Consider the following 22,482-nt stretch of genomic DNA (forward strand, 5'->3'; position numbering starts at 1 on the left):
GGGTTTGTAAAACAGCCTTACGATATTAGGTGCGCCTTAATGTTAAGGTAGTTGAGGCTATTTGAGCTCGCCCAGATCATGTTTAAGAAAGGTCTTCAAAAGACGTCCTACGCACCCCTGATAGTTTTATTTCATAATTAATGTTCGAAATAGAGGGCCTTTGTTGTTTTGACCCACAGTGGAAATTAACTTTCATTGCGTTTTTTTGTTCTTTGACTTAGTAAATTATATAGGTACTTGTGCCTATTGCTTTTATTTATTTACACAAAGTACCTACCTACGATCTGATGAAAAAATACACTATGGTTAAGATTTTAAGGATACAAAGGTAAATTCAGCGTAAACTATGTTACGAGATGTGTTAAAAGTAAATTACATACTTTAACTTGAATGTCTTACATGTTAATCCGTGAAAAAAAACCCTTTCATCACTCAGGCTTTGAAATTAGATGTGATTTTCCTGAAAAAAGCTCTTTTTATGCCCGGAGAGAAGAACTTTCACGCCTTGGGTAACATTGTGCTACCCCTGCTTATAATTATCATTAAATTACTGAAGGTTGATACACTTCTGGGCAATGAAAAAGTTCCACTCACAAAATTCAGATTCCAAACGACCCACACTTTTTCAAAGATTTAATGTAAAATATAACAAAATATTTCCATTTTTAGTTGGTTATATCCTGAGGCTCTGTTAAATGTACTTCAATGTTGCAGAACTCGTTATTAAGTAAGCCTTTTCCGTTTAGAAGTAATTTTATGCTTTTCTGACAGGAACCTTTTCATTGCCCATGAGTGTATTAAATTATTAATTTTATTTTTCACTGTACATAATATGTATGTCTTATGAATCCTTTCTATCTTTTCAGGTAAATCGCGGACTTTTCGCCTAAGAAGAGTCAACTTTAATTAACTGAAAACTACCTAATGAGTACCTACTTATTAAGTCATTATAATTTAACAGTGTTAATATTTAAATAACTATGCTGATGGTAACCACATTCATTAACTGATGATCAATGATCTGTACCTACTTTGTATGTTTCTATGTGTATGCAATAAAGAGTAAAAAAAATAATAATAACTCTATAAGTCACCATAATAATATTTTCTTTCCAAGTCTGTTCCGAAAAATTACTTGCATTTTTACCTACATTTTAGTACAAGAAAAAATAATTTATTTATTTATTTATATGATTCGCCAACAAAAATTAAATTAAATTAATGCTTAATAAAAATACAATAGTTTAATGATAATCTTCAATAACAGGCTAATGTAGCATGCATTATAAGTAAATTAAATAGTTACTAAACCATACAACACACATTACACATAAACCTACATCATGCACTTCTCGTTAGAGAGGTATACTTATGTTCCTTGATCATGCAGATTATAGGTATACCTATATTACGCAGTCCACAGTACATAACTACTGATCCTAATTGGCGAACCTCACTGATCCGTGGGAATTCCCCGACAAAGTCCTATGTCTCAATCTCCCGATAACATGATTCCTACCAAAAATTATAACTTTTAATCGCACAGTCGCAATGTTCTCAGAAGGACATAACATATACAAACCCACTTTCACATGTTTAAATACATATTAGTATGGATTTACAGATATAAAGTGATACATTAAAGCAAACAGAGATCGTTAGGCAATAATTTATTAACGTGGGCAGATTGTACCATTTACTATCTAGTACTAATGGCAGGTTGAACTGATCTTATGTAACGTTCAAACTGATCATTATTAAATTTCATTTGGGTTAATCAGTCTTCTGTGTATTCATTTATTTATAAATATACATTCACGTATAAATAAGTATATACAAATATAACATGACATTTTACTTAAGTAATATGGAATTATAAACCTGATACTATCACTTTCACTTACTGGTAAACCATCAGTTAAAGAGTGTGAGTATGAAAAAAATATGACGTACCTATACTTATGCTACTTCGACCATTAAAAACTCAATAGTTGTAGTTTGTAAATGAGCAAAACTTACAATAAAAAATACAGTTCTCATAACACAATAAAATAATATATAATTTCATACAAATCGCGATACAGTCACAGGTGCGTAGTTCAAGCTGATAATCGCGTGGGTTGCCGTAATGATCAGTTAGGACAAGTAGAACACTAATGAACTCCTACGGCGACCTCTGCATACGTTTCCAGCGTGTAGGCGGAAGACGCAACTGATATTGCGAAATATTGATAAAAAAAAAACAAATGTAATTGCATGAATTCGTACAACGATAATGATTAATTGAAATTGTTTGTGTTTCTTTTAAGATATTAAGTAAAGTAACATAATTTTATCCATTGCCGTAGTTTTCCTTTTTAGAAATCTCTTTGCTAATAATGAAGCTCTTTATAAAATACCTGAAGACGAAACGATTCTACAGGTGTAGATAAATTGACTTTCGCTTATGATAAGTCTTGTATCAACCCTAACCTACATCGAGATCAACTCATTCTAGGCAACTTTAAAATTAAAACCGAAAAATAACGAACGAATCGAAACAAATAGCCACAACATTCCGATTGAGATGCTGAATCTCAGTAACTAAATGCCCGATCAGTATCAGAATGCAGTCATCTCACGCGAGATATGATCAGCATGTCCAAATATGATGAGGATTATATTCTGGCATTTCATCGGGGGCCTTAAGAATTCGTAAAGTATTCGGTTTCTGAAATATTCATGTGTGTTACCTACCTGGGGGCATTTGATTAATGGTCAAGCCCACGCCATGTATATAGTTAGGTAAGTATGTGTTTTATTTTTTGGTTTTGTTCTTATTTGTACGTATGGTTAGGTTCCATAAACTTTTCTTCAATAGTGATATCAACAATCCACCAACTACTTGAGTACCAGTCTACTTGGTTACCTCGCCTAAAAATCATCGCATAAATATGGGAAGCCCACAAAATCAGTAGACTCAAGTTGTGTTATTTAAGCAAAATATAAAAGGAACATATTTTTATTTCTAAGCTCGGAGGATTAAATAATAAATCTACTTCAACTTCATACACATACATCTTTAAAACGACAAAAAAGACTACGGTGATAGATAATAATGTGGTCTTTAAGTACAAAATGGAGGGTCTTCTAAAAGCCTTAAACGTTTTAGTGACAAGTCCGAAAGCTTGGACAACGCACGCCTTTAGATAAAGCTTAAAAGCTCATGATGTGGTAGGGTGACTATGAGTATTGAGCTTTAAATGGGAACAACAGTAAAGTTTGAAAATGGCAAATTAAATTAAAATACATAAAATGTAAATACATAGATTGTAGGGAATCCTTTTTATGTACAGTCATTCAAAGAAAATGCTAGTTATACCTCTAAAAAATAATATACATATGTACCGCATCAGCTGTACCTACCTATAAATTACATTATTTAAATTAAAAAAAAATTTTTTTGCCGAAAAACACAGCACATGCTTAGCTGGTGCCTTATTGACGCTCTGGACAGCAACCTTGTTATTGTCTGTATTTGTTGTTGTTTTGCATTGTATTATTTTCTGGATATTAGTTGTGGTTGTCCGTGTGTCAAATCAGTGTTTGTTTTAATATTTAAACAAAAATCCCGAGTTCCACAATGACTTATGGTCACCCTATCGCAGGATATTACAGACCGGGACGGCTCTGATTTACAATTCGCTTCTCCGATTTCATGGTCCGTCTGTCTGAAACTGTCAGTGATAAGGTAACGGGTCCATATATCGCGGTATTCAAAATGGCGTCCTTATTTCGAGTTATATTTATTTTCATGATTATTACTCATTTTAATAGGTTTGGATACTCTAAAATTACATTTAATCGTTCATTATCTTTAACTGAAACTACTTGATGTAGTAAATATGTTTAAAATTGCCTAAAATTACTAAAAACTCATGTAATGTGCCGTAAGGGCGACGCCGCCATGTTTTTCATAAACGCGACCCGGCTTACGTAAGGCCAGCCATATTTAATAATTGTGTTTTTTAATATTTATACGACGTTCAACTTTGTAAATAGTTTATATTTAGTTTATTATATTCTTATACTTACATTAAATTTAAATTTTAACTCTTTTTAAACTAATTTAACCCCTTTAAACTCAAAAACAAAATACCTCGGTATAAGGGCCTGATTTTTATACGTTGTTCCTAACTCCGAGTTACCCTCGGTATAAGGAAAAATACTATGTCATGATTTTTAGCTTATAACTTTACAAATAATAACATTTGAAGTATATGCTTGATTACATAATAATAATGATGAACGTGACAAGCTTATAACCTAATTCGGCGGTACAAAATATCCTCTAGGAATCTTAATATGACACGATAATTGTTGACCCAAAAATCATGGTTACATAGAAAACCTTAACTTAGTATGTATATTTGAAATGATAAAAAACAGTGTTATTTCATCGCTATTAACGTAAGTTATACATAATTTTACCAATATTTTATGTATGATTTGAGTAACAAATCTATGTTGTTTCTAAATCGATAATTTGATAACTCGGAATATGGAGTATTAAAATACTTGCTGAACCCCTAACATGGAGTATGACATTTTACATAGGTAGGTACCTCGGAAATCGGAATATGACTACATCACACCTTCGCAGTGTCATCCGATGCCGTCATCAAACCATAAAATCAAGATGAATTAGCGACTTTCTTCCTAAATATAAAAGGGGTGTGGATAGATATGCCTGACTTTACGAAACTACTACTAGATACTACCTACTTATTACTCTTTATAAAAGAAGAAAGAAAGATATTTGTAGACGTAAAACTTTATTTGGGTGAATAAAATAACACACACGACCGTGGAGTTTTTATATAACACTTATATACACAATTGCCTAATTTCATTTCTTTATTTTATTTCCATTATCCTTCTACTTCGAGGTCTGATGGCCGTTGTAATATTGTTATCCCAGAATTCCCAGATAAATGAATGTCCTGTATACTGCATTTCATGTTTGGTTTAGGGGTCTGGTTGATTTTTTCATTTTCTTGTTGTTGTCACTGAAAAATAAAGTAAGTAGGTAAATTGTATGGATAGTTGACAGAATTAAGCTTATCCTTATAAGTTGGTACCCATTTTCACAAAACTTAGTGAGTTTAGAAACGAAAACGCTAGAACAAAAACCTAGGTTAGTAACTAAACTGATGCCAAATTACTGATAAAAACATAAAAATATTTCCATTTTACGTAATTTCCTAAAATAATTCGCACACAAGCTTACCTTATCGATTTTCCAATTGCATATTGCAAATACAAACATAATAATTTAATAAAAGATGTTTGTTTTCTAATGTAAAGACTTAACAAAAATACTTTCAAAGAATAGCGGCAAACTTTTCGGCGGAAAATTGAACATGGCGCCGGCGCGCCTCCAGTCCAGCGCGCATGCGCCATAGAGATGTACCTAGTGCAATGTTCCTTGCTTCCGACCTATGCTTGAATGAAAAAATAATCGATGCTGGATCGATTCCTGGGTAGATACTTTTATTATAATCATATTCGTTTATGGTAAATACATTAGGTACTCATCGGAAATTAGTACTGATAAGGTATTTGGCTTTTGTAAGTATTCGATACTTTTCCTCATCCCTTACACATCTACTTTTATTACGTATCATCAACTTTTAAACATTTAAGTAAGAACATAAAATATCGTGGAAAATTTTTAGACCTTACTTAGATAAAAACTATAGTAAAAAATGTTTAAATCATTCGAGTTCAATAATCGATTATATTCGATTACTGTCACTATTTCATCAATTTACCCCATCTCTACTCTATTTTTTTTTAATCGCTTGGAAAAGTCCATAGAACATCATAGAAGCATTATGAATATTTTTTCTAGCCAATGTTACCAGTTGCAATAATGAATTATGAAAATGTTACATAAATAATAGAAATTATCACGAAAACCAATATAAATGGAGAGTATTTAATTCTTTTCATTATTTTCAACTACTATTTAGAATAATTAAATTTATTTGGAGTACTTTAGGGTTAAAAAAGTATATCGATATTTTAGATTGTAATTTCCTTATGTTCATGGCCACACTCATGGAGCCACTGACAGGACTAACTCGGAATATGGAACAGGCTACCTCGGTATATGGAAGAAACCATAATCCTACCTCGGTATAAGGGCAAATCGACATGTGTAATAAATTATATTTTTTTAAGTATAATTAATGTGTTATCAATGAATCTGTGTTAAGAAATATAAAATTTAACGTATATTCTTACAGAAGACAATATTTCACATCAATATTGATGGTTACAAATGCTTATTTTTCTTACTTACTTTCAAATGTTGTTATTTACCTCGGAATATGGACCCGTTACCTTACCTCCTAATAAGTGTTTTGATGTAGCTATATTTTATACAGCCTGAATCTTACAAATGTCTGAAAGCATCACGGTATATTTTTGTAACGTTATTGCCTAGTTTTTCATTTAAATACATAAACATAAGCATGAACTTAATTCTTGATCAACATTAATTACTTATTATAATTTTTTTCTCATGTCAGATAGGGTATATATTCTTTATTTATGCTGTGTAGTGGCTGTAGATATAATCTTAAGTCCTCAAAATTAAAACAAATTCAAATAATCTAATACCTATCCACTTTATTTTTTTACCTGAAAACTAAACTAGCCTGAACTTACAATAAATGACTATTCCCGCAACATAAATACATCAGAGTATAAAGTAAACCTGTTGAATTTACAAATTTTCGGCTATTTAAAGACACACATCACAGATGCATAGCTAACCACGCGACTCATAATCAACAACCATTTAAGTGATATTTAGAATTCCCAAAAACCATGCCCTTCAAGCTAACAGATTAAGTTCCTCAGTAAAAAAGACGTAGAAATAAAAAGAGGTCCCATTTTGTAAAACGGGTTGTAAACGGTCGTGTCCTATGTTGTGTTTGAGAAGGACCGAGATGGTATTTACTTTCATCGTATGTTTGGGAATTATTTTATTAATCCTTTATTACGGGCGAAAATTCCAAAAACAGTTTAGTATTACAATTTACCTTATTTTAATTTTTGTCGTGGTGCACTCCGTCTGATTTCAGCCTAAGTATTTTAAACCAGGCCTTCTGAAATTTTAGTATAACAATAATTTAAGATGAGGTTTGGTAGTCACACAGATAAGTGGAATAAAATGTCTAATATTGTATGTATTAGGTGCAGCCTGCACAAAATTGGCAAATTTGTCCGTCGGTCCCTGTACTTAACCCAATGATTATACATCCTTTGATTCTAATCTCAACTTGAAATGGTTAAATCACTAATTTACTGCTTGCTTTGACGTGAAACGGATTTAATAAATTACTACGCCTACACTTTACTACCCTTTTGAGTTTTTAATCAAACAATAAGCAAATAAAATACTGCTTCTTACGAAAAACAATAAGTATTCGTAGCCCTATGTAATAATTTAATGCAATGAAAAAGTTCAATTGAGAAAATCACGAAATCACTTCTAAACGGAAAAAACTAACTTAATGACGCCTTCTGCAATATTTATGTACATTTTACTATGCACCAGAATATTACCAACTAAAAACGTAAATATTTTGTAAGTATAACTTTCCTATTAAATATTCAAAAAAATTAGGGCCATTTGATATCTGCATTTTGTAAGTGGTACTGTTTATTTTCACGTGAGTGTAATAACGAATATTTCCATATTTTTTTATGAAACTCCTCATGTAAGTATTCCGAGCATCTCAAAAGCTCTAAGTTTACCCATAAACTTGTTATGTTCTGCCAATTTATTAAAGCTGTAGACTTGCAAAATAACACTTAGAGGTGCATAAAATTTAATGACATGTTATTAATATATGATGCATTTTCCGAAAGGGTCGGGGTCCATGCTAATCAGGGACCGAGCACTCAAAAACTGCCTCTGTTATCTACAACTTTCCGGACGATATTTCTTTAGAACCCAAACCCAACCATAAGGTCTTATTTCACACGGTCAGTGAGACCGCGGCAGCAAACTAAATGGACCCGAATCTTATCGTTCTTAAAACATTTAAAAAATGAAGGTTCTTACTCGTTTTTCCACTAAATAAAAAACTCTTTTTAATGCAGTTCCTAATGTGTGTAAATACATTATAATTATCATGTTTCTTCCATCTTGTTATGACACTGGGGTTTTATAATTGGAACACATTTAAGCAACATTTAAAAGTCTTAAAACATACTACCTAATGGACGGACATTTTAATGTTACCGTGAAAAATCCTGTTTATTTAAATTAATAATATTATAATATACCATATTTATAAATCGCTATCAATGTGTTCGAAAGTATAGAAACTAGAGTTGAGCTTTCAAAACTTTAAGCGCATGGGGATTTTAAATTTTCAATAGATATTTTATTAATTTTCAGATTCAGCTGAACATGTTGGTTAATTACTTAATATTTAATGATTTAGTGTAAGTAAGTATTAGTACCTACATATTCGATATGTAATGCGAATATGATATGTAGCAATGTTTTGAAAAGTGACAATGCTACATTAACCCAGCAAGAATCCAATATGCCCTTTGACCAAACATTGTCTGGATTCATTTGCATAATGTTAGGTACGTATTACAATTCAATTTTGGTGATATTTAAATAAATACTAAAACAATATAATTACAAATCGTTTATTTTGTGCCAAATCGATGGTATTACTATTTACCAATATTATAGATACTGTACAATATCGAACTATGGCTTAACTATATCGATAGGCTTACGTTAGATAATAGATACACACTAACGAGTTAATCAAACCGAAACACTAAAATGACAAAACGTAACATGTTCTAATGTTCGCTGGCATAAGAACAAACCAAGTATATTTAATATTCTTATTGAAAATAACCAAATTTTAACGGCCCTGTTTTTGAGGGTGACCTTAGGACAATGGGTACAGGTGACCTGTTGGCTTTAATTATTTTTAAACCTCCTTAAGAACAAGGCACGACAATATCGGAACAAGAACTATCGATACGTGACTAACAGACAAACATTTGTGGCTCTAAATATTACCTATACATATTATATATATTTTTAAAGAAAGCCTTGAGTTTGGCCGTTTCATAACAGCGTACCTAGTTCCAGAAAATTGTTGTAAATAAGTTTTAGTTTGGCAGGTTTTGAAAACATTTACTGGAATCAGTGGTACCTACACTTTAATTATAATTAAATGAAACATAAGCTAAGGCTTATCTAGCTTCCATGCTCTCTACGCCCGTTTCCTCCCTCCTTTGTCCTCTACATACCTAATTGACTCAACCCCGTACACATATTGACTTCTGCTAGCCTAGCACGAGGTACAAGACGTGACAAAAGTTCCACGTCGTGCTCGCTGTCGAGGCCGCGCGATGTGAGTAAGCATGATACATGTGCAGCATGTTATTTCTAAGCCCGAAATGAAATCAGAATTTCAAAATTCGCGAATAAAAATCTCATTCTCCATAGTAAAGAGTCACGTGACCAACAAAGTATCTATGGAAAATGTATATATTTTTTCGCGAATATTGAAATTCTGATTTAATTTTCGGGCTTGGATATAACATGCTGCACATGTAGGTTTCGGCTTAGTATACCCTTTTTGCAACACACTGTATATGCGAGTCTTAGGCCCGTGCTAGCCCTTCTGTGCGTGCTGTAACCGTTGCCGTTGCCTACCCCGCAGGAGTGAACGAGCCGTGCAGCCTCGACGGGGAGGCGGGCGGGCGCTGCGGCCCCGGCCTCACCTGCATACAGGGCACCGATGGAACTATCTGCAGGAAAAGTAAGTCTTCAGTCTTATGGCTGGTTTGTTTTAAGCTAAGTTATAATTATAGGTAAATTTTTTTATTTTTATTTTTTGATTTATTCATTGATATTCTTAGATGATATTTTTTGGCATATAGATCTTTTTTGTCTGAAAAATCTATGCATATTATCCATCTATTATCTATTGCCCAGCAGTGGGACACGATGCAGGCTACATAAAAAAAATAATATATATCTAGTTATTAGATGCTCGTATTATAATAATTTATTTATCCGAATGAATAGCTCTCCTATAGGTACTGATGTCGCTTTAAATACGCGATACATATTCGGGTTTCGTAGCCATTTGGCGAATTAAATGTTTATTTACATCGCAGTTTTAGGAAACAATGTGTTTTGAATAATTCATTGATTGTAAATACTGATCTTATTACGTCCCTCGAGCTATAATCCTCCAAAATTTAAACTCAATAGAAACTATTTCTGATGATGCCAAAAATTAGTCATGAAATAGTCATAAATAGTCGTGTTTTCCAAAAAAATAGTCGTATCATACTTTCGGAGTTAGAGCTATACTTTATGGAGGATTATAGCTGGAGGTCTCCAGCTATAATCCTCCAGCCTCTGCAGAACAAACGGTAAGGCCTATCGACTTGGTTAAGGTCTCAAAAAATAGTCGTGAAATAGTCGTAATGACTTCCCAAATTTCAGAAATAGTCGTCCAAAGATAGCAGAGATATAAAGGTACTTTGCTGCAGCCCTGGTGGAGGATTATAGCTGGAGGTTTTGAAAATATCGAATATCTTTGGAACTACTATGACTATCGGTTTGAATTATGTCTCAAAAAATAGTCGTGAAATAGTCGCTTCTATTTATTATAATTTTAAGCTTGATAAAAGCTGTTAAATAATGATATCAAATTCTTCATACAAATCAAAGTGGACGAGAATGCCAAAGCGAGCCAGTACACAAAAATAATAGCACCGTAGCATTGAAGTACTCATGTCGAATTTATCTATAAATCATTTATTTCGTCATACTTTGCATCAATAGTATCTAAACGAATCTTTGGTATGACATTTTATTGCTTTTGCTCTTAGCATTTACCTTACTGTGTACAGAGAAAACGTATGCCTATACACGCACACATTTATCTCTGTTATCTTGACAAACGATAGCGATGACGACTACGGCGATGTAGTACCTAGGTCAGTTATTGTCATCCCTTACTATCCCGTAATCAGACAAATATTGCTATCCTTGTCTCCTTTCTAACCGGCATGCATCGCACGCATAGAACGCGTGAGCGACTGCGTCACCGGTAACATCTTGACAAGCTATAGCAAACCGGTATTTATTACGTCCCTTATGTGACCGCCGCCGCGCGCCGCCACCGGTGAAGTTGGGGTTAGTATTTTGCATGTTTTGTTTGATAATTTGTTTACAGTTTAGTGCAAACTATGGTCACGATCAGTGTTATTGTTGGTTGTTAAAATATTGTGAGTGCTCTATATGCAAATGAATATTCAAGATGTTATATTCTAAAAGATATTAGTGGATGCAGATAAGAGTGTTTAGAGAGTGCTATGTTTGAATATTTGCAAGTAAGTATCCTTTTTAATACTCAATATCAAAGCAAGCCATCCCATTTTGTTATGCTCAGCTTATTTATTAACATGATTTTTTATTGAAGTATCGTAGCTAAATTATTTTTGAATATCTATGCTTAATATGTATGGGGATTGTTATTCAATTAGCAATTTTACACTATGAGCTAGTAAATTGTGCATACATGCAATCAAGGCATTCATGTACTTACATATCTTAGTAGATACGAAAATATGTGGGTATCATCGATTACCTACATATGGTAGTCCTGGTTAAATGTGGATATTTACCCCTCAATAGCAAAAAAAGGCGTTATTGTTTGTATTTCTGAATGAAACTAGGCAAATAAATATATGTCTAAAAAAAATTATGTGTAACCTACCTATAAGCCTACCCATTATTATTTCAGGTGAAAACACAGCCTATCGATGTAATGTGCCGATAAACTATCATGACTGCATTGATGTAATGAGCTAAAAAACTGCAATGGCTCCGAATACATGATTACCAGATAACGAATCCTAGGTAAGAATTTATCACTATTTTCATATGGTATTGTGGTTATGCTAGGATACAGTGTTGTGGTGCTGAAGTTGATAAAGTTATAACAGCCAATTTACTTGTCAAAACTCATTTGTACCTATCAGTTACAAGCGACAAAAACGTGTTTCTGAACTGTATTTAGTTCAGATTCTATGTATATAATTAATTCACACCCTGTGAAATTTCATACAAGTTTCAAACGCACCGTCCGACCAAACCGGTTTTGGACAAAAGCCAAATTGTTTACTCAGCTATCTCTTTCGCTCAAAAACAATAGAGGTCGGTTATGGGACATATATATTGAAAAAAGCAAATACACTAATGAACAGTATTTCTACTCTACCCTTTTCGCACAAAAGTTCGCAGTTTCAAGTTATTGTTGCAATAAGTTACTGATAAGAAATTTTACTCCACTGTTTGCTGTGGTCTCCAAATGACAATAAATTACCAAACAAATAGTCTAGGTGAAATAACGTTATTACTACTTGTATCTACCTACTCGTATATCATATATATATGTATATAATATTAAAAAAAAAAAACAAATATTTTTATTAATAAGACGTTAATTTGCCTTATTTTTTTTTCAGCGCAGCTTACGTGTGTTTTTCAATAACGTCGCAAGCTACAGTGGCTGTTCATAATTTTTGCAAGTTCTACACCTACAGGATTCAGTTATCTGGGCATTATAGATACCCTATTATCACCTACGAAGTTATTTAGGTATATTTATTAAAACCATTATACAAGGTGTTGCAAAAAGGGTATACTAAGCCGAATGCTACATGTGCAGCATGTTATATCTAAGCCTGAAACTGAAATCAGAATTTAGAAAAAAATATATCATTTTTCATAGAAACTTAGTTGGTCACGTGACTTTTTACTATGGAGAATAAAAATAATTAAATCCTAAACTACCTAAAGATGAATGAAGGAATGAATAACTTAAGTATAAATAAAAGTACTTTCGGCCTGTGATGGTAATTAAATGAGTTATATTTCATTATGACAATAACCGTGATTATACTAACCTAAACCTATTAATGTACAATCTGTGATTACTTTAACTTAAGCTTTTTATGATATAGGGCTAGAAAATAATTATTTTTAAATAGTGAAATAACTACATATTTAAGTTCATACCATGTTTTTTTTATTGAACTACGTCAATATTATATTATTTCTTAGCAATAAACCAACTGTGATTATTTTAAATTAAACTAAATATGTTTATAGCTAATAGTCAAATAATACTGAGATAATTGTATGAAACCTAATGTACCTAAAGATTGTTTAGTGAATAACTTAAGTATAAATAGAAGTACTTTCGGCCTATGATTGTAATTAATATTTCAAACACCGTATTTTATTCTTATCGCTTGAGTGCTACCCTGTTACTGCGTCTTCAATAAAACTAATCCCAATTTCACCGGCGGAGGTGGCGGCCACATCAACGCTAATAAAAAAACAAGAACAGCACTATTTGTGTGATCCCGGGATAATAAAGGACGTAATAAATACCGCTTTGCTATAGCTTGTCAAGATGCAACCGGTGAAACGTTCGCTCACGCGTTCTATGCGTGCGATGCATGCCGGTTAGAAAGGAGACAAGGATAGCAATATTTGTCTGATTACGGGATAGTAAGGGATGACAATAACTGACCTAGGTACTACATCGCCGTAGTCGTCATCGCTATCGTTTGTCAAGATAACAGAGATAAATGTGTGCGTGTATAGGCATACGTTTTCTCTGTACACAGTAAGGTAAATGCTAAGAGCAAAAGCAATAAAATGTCATACCAAAGATTCGTTTAGATACTATTGATGCAAAGTATGACGAAATAAATGATTTATAGATAAATTCGACATGAGTACTTCAATGCTACGGTGCTATTATTTTTGTGTACTGGCTCGCTTTGGCATTCTCGTCCACTTTGATTTGTATGAAGAATTTGATATCATTATTTAACAGCTTTTATCAAGCTTAAAATTATAATAAATAGAAGCGACTATTTCACGACTATTTTTTGAGACATAATTCAAACCGATAGTCATAGTAGTTCCAAAGATATTCGATATTTTCAAAACCTCCAGCTATAATCCTCCACCAGGGCTGCAGCAAAGTACCTTTATATCTCTGCTATCTTTGGACGACTATTTCTGAAATTTGGGAAGTCATTACGACTATTTCACGACTATTTTTTGAGACCTTAACCAAGTCGATAGGCCTTACCGTTTGTTCTGCAGAGGCTGGAGGATTATAGCTGGAGACCTCCAGCTATAATCCTCCATAAAGTATAGCTCTAACTCCGAAAGTATGATACGACTATTTTTTTGGAAAACACGACTATTTATGACTATTTCATGACTAATTTTTGGCATCATCAGAAATAGTTTCTATTGAGTTTAAATTTTGGAGGATTATAGCTCGAGGGACGTATCTTATTGTAGATTCACTAAACCCGCTCATGTTTATTTTCGACAATTAGGTATGTAGGTACTTATTGCGACTTCACATATATTATTTAGATTAAATCCTGAAAGAAATGAAGTTGGTAAACCTGCAACGTAGCTATAAGTAGGTACATAATAATGACGGTACCTAACAAAAAATGTCATGCTATGTGTATAGTATTAAGTGTTACTAATCGGTTGACTAATATCCATTAAGAGCAAAGTAATAAAGATGCAAGAAAAAAATAACAACATTAAATTTTAATTTCATATTGCCTAATAATTATAATTGTATCGTTTGTAACATGAAATTATAAACTAGTCTAGCCAGTGTGCGGTAGGTAACAAGTACCTACAGATAAAAAAGTTAATTGAAAGTTTCATAAAATAATAACAAATTTTAATAAAATAGTCCCCCACTATACTTGTTATGATTACTCGTATACCAAACCTTCGTAATTAAAACAAAAAATATAAAAAAGTTCATTATTCCATTTATAATCTGTACTTTTTTGTCGACAGCCAGGATGACTGTGCCTATTTTAGATGAGAGATAGATCTACCGCCGTCCGTATGACGTGGAGTAAACGTAGCTTATGTTCCTCTTCCACCAAGGGCTTTAATTTCCAGAGATGTTCCAGCGGTATGACGTCAGCACCAGCGTAGTTCACTTCGAAGGACTCGCTGGTCAGCACGTCACACCGCTCGTCGCTGGCTCGCAGCGCAATCGTGGTCAGACACGCCAAAACACCGAACTTGCCGTATTTAGCCAACTCCTCCTGAAGGTTTTTATAAGAGTACACTTCTTCGGCTTTGAGACCCATGTCTTCTAAGTAATACGATAAAGCAGAGTGATATACTTGGACTGCTTCCGTGAACTCTGTGGTTGTTTTGCAGAGGTCGGCACTCATGATGAAGTAGGTGAGGTCGGTGGCCGGCGACGCGCACCGCGCTAGCTGGAAGTCTACCGCCACGCAGCGGTCTTTGGACACCAGGAAGTTGGGGCACCACGCGTCCCCGTGGTTGATCGCGTTATGCCTGCTGCTGTCAGGAGATGTCAGACTTTGCAACTGGCTATAGACGTCGTTTGAAGACAACTCATCGAACTTTTTGTAATACACACTCGTTTTCGGGTCCTCGTATTCTGCGAGAGCTACTCGATCTATCTCTATGGCGTTCTGCAGATATTTTGAGTAGTATTCTCTACGGGTTTCTCTGTAGTACATCTCGGGGATGCTCTCTGCGATTCTTTGGAACAAGTCGGGGTTTTTGACGCGCAAGGCCATGGAGGTCGCGTGGAGATGGGCCAGCACTTTCAACGTCATATCTCGTTCAGACAAACTAGGATTCTCTGCCATTCCCTCGCAGCCGTATTCCGACATATCTTCCATGAGAATGTAATCATTTTCACCGTCGCAGTGACAGCTGTAGCACATCGGAAAGTTTTCTTGCAGTTTTTCTTTAGCACCCAAAGACTTCTGGAGAGCAATAAGTACTGGGAGTATTTCGCAGAAGAATAGAGCTTCTCGTTGGAAATACTTGTGGCAATCGAGGCTTTTTCTTAGTAGGAGATTGGAGATGAGGGCTTTGACTACGAAGGTTGCTTTGTGGGAGTCTCCCTGGACGTGGATCCGCCAGACCGCGCTGATGAGGCCCTCACCAGCCGCGGCCGCCCTGGTCACCTCCACAGACCTCACACTGTCATCACTAGCAGTCTTCACTCTGAACGCCCTGGCGAGCACCTCTGCCGTCAAATACTTGGAAATATCAGTGAGCTACGGTGCCCCAACCATGATAACTAATATCCAATTAGGTACTGCTTTTAAATTGGAAATTCATCTCATTTAAATATGGAATAAGCGATCAAACATTTGCTTTTTAGATCAACTTGTCAGTTGTGATTTACATTGTAAACGCAGGATTCTCTTTGTTAAAATATATAGGAGACAGATGTAAGCAAAAGGTGATCTTATGACTTTATTTCGGTAAATAATAATAATGTCTATTTAGTTATGTCATGTTCATAACAATGATGATAAAAGGGAAACAATGAACATCAGTGACATTGACCGTGATTTATTATGCTTTCTCAGATAAGTACAATAGTACATAACATCTTGTCAATAACCTTTCTGCTGTCATGGCAACTGATTTTTGCAACCAGTTGTGGAAAACTAATTAGTATTCGTCATAGACATCTACGTACAAGCATGCACAGCGACTGAAAAGAGCACAACTTATGAAAACTTGCCTATTTCTAGACAGAATCATGCGTACACTCATGCGGAATACATTTCCGTGACCCAGGATGTATCCTTGACTGTACCTGCAGGGCTAAAGCTAGACTTTCTCAAGACTTCACGGCTGTTTGTAGCCTAGAGCCGAGCGTGCTGCAGAAATGTAGCGATTATGAGAACAAAGCCGGGCACGATGTGCCTGTAGACAGCGACTAGTGATGGGACACGGCGCCGACGATAGGGCTGCGGTATGGACATAATATGGAATATTTTCAGAATACCGGATATTCAATATACCGTGTCCAATCACTAGTCCCTGTCTACAGGCACATCGTGCCAAAACATTTTTCTTAAAAACACTCCGTTCCCATGATACAGTTGGCCAAAATTCCAATTAGTGAAAACTAGTAATTGGCTTTCAACCGTGTATTCTTAGTGTAAAACTGTTAAATTTTACATGTAAGTTTTCCATAAATTAAAATAAAAATAAAATAATAAAACATAAGTTTGGCCATTTGAATAACATCACAACAAAAACTAAAATAATTTAGCGGAAATCAAAAAGCTATGGATTTGTCCGTGTGCGTAAATAAATAAAATAATAGCTATTTCCTTAATTACTAATCCAAACAAAATATTCTGACAATTAACCCGTAGAATAGAGTAAAATATGCTTTATTGCACACCAACATAAATTTAAAAAAGAAAATAAATAGTACAATCGGCGGTCTTATTACTAAAAGTCATCTCTTCTGAATCGAGTATATTATAAAAAACATACCTTTGAATACGAGTATAGCCATACACACATAAAAATACACTCACGAACAATGAAAAAGTTCCAGTGCGATATGGAACGTCAATGGCACGTGGAAATTTTTCATTGCCCGAGTATATAATAGATGATATTATTCCTCAATCATCGATAAACAGCCCATCACTAGCAGTCGTGGTAGCGAGCACTTACATTGATTACTTGCCGCGCAGAGCGTAGTGGAAAAATAAAAATAAATGCAGCATTAACCACTGCCTGCTCAGAACGAATTACTATACGTCTAGAAAGTACTGAAGACTGTAATAGATGCACTTAGGCTTCATCTTGTAAGCCCTAACATGTACATTGTACAGGTCATCTTCGGTAGGTCGGTATAATTTTTTACTATGAAAGATTTACTGTTCATAAGTCGACTGAACTATTTTAGATGAAATGTTCATGATATACCTCTCTAACAAACAATAACTTTCGAATCGGTCACGTGGTGACAGGCAAACACACTGTAAACTTATAACACAACCTTTTTTCGGATGCCGTTTGTTGAAATAGCAAAGAAACAGATAACGAAAAGTGGCGCGAAATAAGAACGCTACCAATAAAGAACCAATCCAAAAAATGTTCAAGAAAACTCCTCGCGAGTCGGGTGTTGAAGATACAGAAGCAATAGGTGTTCTGTTTGCCCAATTTTGGCGCGAAGCATTAAAAAAGTACCCCATACATCATACATAAACACCGACATCGTTGAGCATCAATATTTTACAAGATGTCCACGAACCAGCCACATCAACATAGCTCTCCTGTCTGAATACCATAAATCATTTATAACAAAAAAGTGCTACGCCATCGCACACCGTTGGGCCAAATGGACCACTAAAAGTCTAAAATAAAATTACAACGAGCCTTTTGTCTTACCCATGTCTACAACAGCCTTAATCTTTCGGACGCCAACCAAAAAAAAACTCTGGAGAAGGTGGCGCAGGTAAAATCGGCCATTTTGTTATGTTGGCATCTTTTATTTCTTTTTTTAAATGTTATTCTTTTTTGACAATCCGCATGTTTTATGTCTTGTTACCGCGTCTGTTAGTGGCCAGTATTACTAATTAATGCGAGGAACACCGGTAGCAGGAAATGTTGATTACTTTAATGCTTGTTGTTTTTTTTCGATGACCATAAATTAGTTGCTCCCTATCCCTCTTTACTGCCAAACTGAGTTATTATACTTATAGTTTTATAGTTAAACGTTACATTTAAAAGTTTAGTCCAATAAGGTATTTCCTTGATTTTTTTCTTAACAATGTTGAATTTATAAGTCAACCATTGGTAATAACGATAAACAGAAGGAAACAACCATGTTTGGTATAAATAGGTCGCTGTTAATTTAGCATAAGGCACAATATCCTGTGACTAAGCGGAAAAACATATACTGACTGTATTAATATGGAAAATATAATTACATGGATCGCAAGATACCTATGCCTATTGATATGTCATTCTTATACCGTACCTACTTATAAAATACATGTAGTTATGTATATTGCTATGCATTTATGTGTTTAGTTACATTAATTTAGTTGTATATACAAAACGATTTGTCTACGTTGATTTTTAGGGCACCTTGGTAATACGTAATTTTCATAACTTTAGGTAGAGACAAGATTAATATAAATAGGCCTGCCGAAGTCTATAATTTTACTAACAGTATTTTATCTGTCTCTGTTTGTATTGTGTTCGTTGGTATTTGCCGAAGATGTAGTATAAATTTTATTTAAACTCGGTAAGTAAATAACGATAAGATAGGTAATATTTAAATATCGTGTAATTATTATTAAGTGTATCGTTCAAGATAAATATTGTGAGCTATATTTAAATGGTATCGCACTAGGAATGTATGGTTTTCTTAACCTATACAGTATGTAAGTATAGCTTTTGGTGGATGTTAATAAAATCATATTATTATGCATAAGAAGCACACATTGTCCAATAAAATAAGCAAATAGAAATATGTAAGTACTTAGACATAGGCACCCTGTGGACAAACCTAACTTCATAAAAGAACAACACGCGAGTCGTTCCGTTAACAATTTGTTCGAAATTTGAGCGCGAACTATCTTTCAAATTCAAAAAAAGATACTCTTTTAAAAAAGGAACACTCCGATACCCCGAACGTCGAATTTTAATAATCCAAGATCGTCGACAATGCGATTCGCGTTTAGATTTAGAATCCGACGCGTCGCAAAAAATATCCTTTTGTCGAGGCCCGTGTGAACAGAGCCTTGCTTTTGTTGGCTCGATGTCAAGTGCATCTGTCTGGTAGAAAAAAGTAGAGTTACCTTTATAATTCCTACTTTCTGATAAGATAGGTTGAAAAGAGATTGAAAATTACACTATCATTGTACTTAGACTATGCAGAGGGTATGTCGTATTTTCCGCAAACACACAATGGTAAAGACTTACCTATAGCCCGCCCTACAACGAACGTGCCTTCCTAATTTGGGAACTCAATACCCTCTTTTATCGATCTGACATCAGTCTCAATCTCAAACTACAGAATTATTATGACGGTCAACTTTTAGTCCTTCCATGTCTCAGGGCATTTTTTACCTCCTTTCTTTTGTTCAATCCGCGATTTCACCGATCTTTTTGAAGGGCCTGAAAAAGTCAAAGTTGTGAACAAAAACACGGCTTCAATTTTGGAAATTATAGCGACAAAAAGCTAAAATTGCATTAGTTGAGTGCGCGGGCGCGGAACTATAGCGTTGTAAGGAGGCATTTTCGTTTACAAATTCAGATTGTTGGTAATAACAAGTTGAACATCGGAGGATCACGACGTCGGCAGAGCAGCGCCGCCGCCGCCGCCGCCGGTGCCCCGGAGCAAGGGTTCAAGCGTTCTTTGAATACTTCACATTACCATGAGAATTGCTGCGAAACAAACTTGGCTCCGATCCGTATCGCCGTGAGCCATCCACAAACTAGCGCTCGTATCCCCCACACATACGGACCATATTCGAATGGCGAATGCGAGAAACGTGCAATTCTTATACTGAAGCTCTTCATGTTTAAATTATTTTGGTATTTTTAGGCCCGTCTGATAAAAGACCGTGTTCAAATCTGTGAATGCATCTCAAAGGTTGCAAGTCGCAACATTGTTTGCCTCTTTTGTTAGTTAAATATATTTTTCTTTGTGTTATTTTTCCTACGTATGTATCTACGTAAGCCCAGGCGTACCTATACCATACGTACCACGTCTGGGCTTACGTATGTAGGTACCTACCTAACTGCGTACGTATTACGTAAAAGTTATTGGTTTCAGATCAGATAATGAAGTGTGTGGTGGGGATCTATTTAGGTTTAGCAAAGCCATAGCCGTTTAGCATTTATTTCAATCATACTTAACCAAGTCATTAACTTTTATTTTCCAACATTTGATTAATATTATATTTAACTTTGAGTTTAAAAAACCTTAAGCCTTATGGTGGGATATTAATTAATATTCTACAACTGCCTACAAGCGTCTGATAAGGGTCCTGTGATTGACGTAAGGAACTCTAACAAAAAGCTTTACTCGACTTTTGATACAAACAAAGAAAACCCCATGATTTTATCGATAAATTCATCTACCAATTCTAGTCGAGCTCCGATATAGATACCATGAGAAGGAAACCTCGTCTGAGAGACTCACGCCCAAGGGTCTTCCATGTCTGGACGGCATTTAAGGCAATATGATCGATTGGTTGAGATCAAATATTTCTAGTTAACTTATTGATACGATTAAAAATAACAGTCGGGGGTGGCAGCTTTGCGTTTTATTTCGAAATGTACCCTATATCTTAGCTCGTAAAGAAAAAACTGTGTGGTGACTATAATGAGCCGTCTCTTTGGCTTTTATATCCTTGTATTTGAGTTGAAATTTGGACGGTGCTACAGAGCTTGTCGGAAGATCCTCAGAACAGTGGGATACCGCCCTAACGTTTTGTGGAATGCGTTTTTATGATACGTTGTAATATACCGCACGATTATTAACAGTTTCTACGATTCAAATTAATGATCAAATTCCTTTTTCTCATGTTTCTTCGGTAAAAGCCATATTGTTTTTGAATGATTTCTAGTAGATACTTAAATAAAAGTATTTATTGAGGGGTGGATGTTTAGGAATGTGTTGGCTATTAGAGCTGTTATCTTAAGAAAGTATTTTCTGTACCTTCCGTTTAAAGGGATGTTATTTAGCACAGTCACACGCCTTTATATATATTTTTTGTTTGTTTGAAAGTGGTTTGGGTGCCTAGAGCAATTATTACTTGACCAAAATTACCTACAATACAATAAAACAGAAGCTATGCAAACTTTATTAAAGTCTGAAAATAATATGGAAACGTCCTATCTATTACATAATCCTTGAGTAAGGGCGGCGTATGCAGTGGCTTGTACCTGCTCGCACAATAGACGAAATCAAAGCCTCATTGTCAGAACACAATGCCTTCAAGTGGTCTGTGGTCCTTTGTCCGACCACCCGTCTGCCTGACGCCTCCTTCGAACATGCGTGGCTTTATGCCTCCAGAATCGTTGCCTTAGAAAATTATACCGATTTTTGGCGGCAATTAAAAATAATAATTTATGCGATTGTCGCTGGCTGGTAGTGATAAAATCTTTGCTTTTAAAAAGTTATTATGGATGCTAGATTTCAATCTAATATGTTTTTATACTTTATTAGATAAGTTTAGTTTGAATCGCGAAAAAATATGGACGCCATAAAGTTTGTGTTCTTCGCATCATCAAAAATATAAATTAATGTTTTATAGCGTGCCAAGCCACGTAGCACTTGAACGCTGGTAATATGCGTAGATCACGCACGTATTTTGATTTGAATACCATTAAAACAGACAATTTGTATTCGAAAAACGAACACATTCTGGGGACGACCGACCCGGGTTAATTGGGCAACGTAGAGTAATACTACTCTTTAGGGTGGTCTAATAAAAAAACGTATACCTAAAATTAAACTACCTAGGTAGGTACGTAGTAGGCTG

The 22,482-nt window shown here is 34.7% G+C and overlaps 2 protein-coding genes across 2 annotated transcripts in view; one reads left to right on the forward strand and one right to left on the reverse strand.

Moving 5' to 3' along the window:
* The window catches only part of LOC105385471 (epidermal growth factor receptor), a 99,845-nt gene that overhangs the window by 60,451 nt on the left and 16,912 nt on the right, over positions 1–22,482 (forward strand). The window contains exon 2 of the mRNA XM_048632865.1: positions 9,759–9,857. Within this exon, the coding sequence (XP_048488822.1) occupies positions 9,759–9,857 (99 nt within the window). The remainder of the gene's footprint in view (positions 1–9,758; positions 9,858–22,482) is intronic.
* LOC105385472 lies at positions 14,689–16,271 on the reverse strand. The gene has a single exon (XM_011555858.3). The coding sequence runs from the start codon at positions 15,880–15,882 to the stop codon at positions 14,989–14,991; it is 894 nt and encodes a 297-aa protein (XP_011554160.3). The 5' UTR covers positions 15,883–16,271; the 3' UTR covers positions 14,689–14,988.

The sequence above is a fragment of the Plutella xylostella genome, chromosome Z (genome assembly GCF_932276165.1).
Source record: "Plutella xylostella chromosome Z, ilPluXylo3.1, whole genome shotgun sequence".
In the NCBI taxonomy this organism is placed as follows: Eukaryota; Metazoa; Arthropoda; class Insecta; order Lepidoptera; family Plutellidae; genus Plutella; species Plutella xylostella.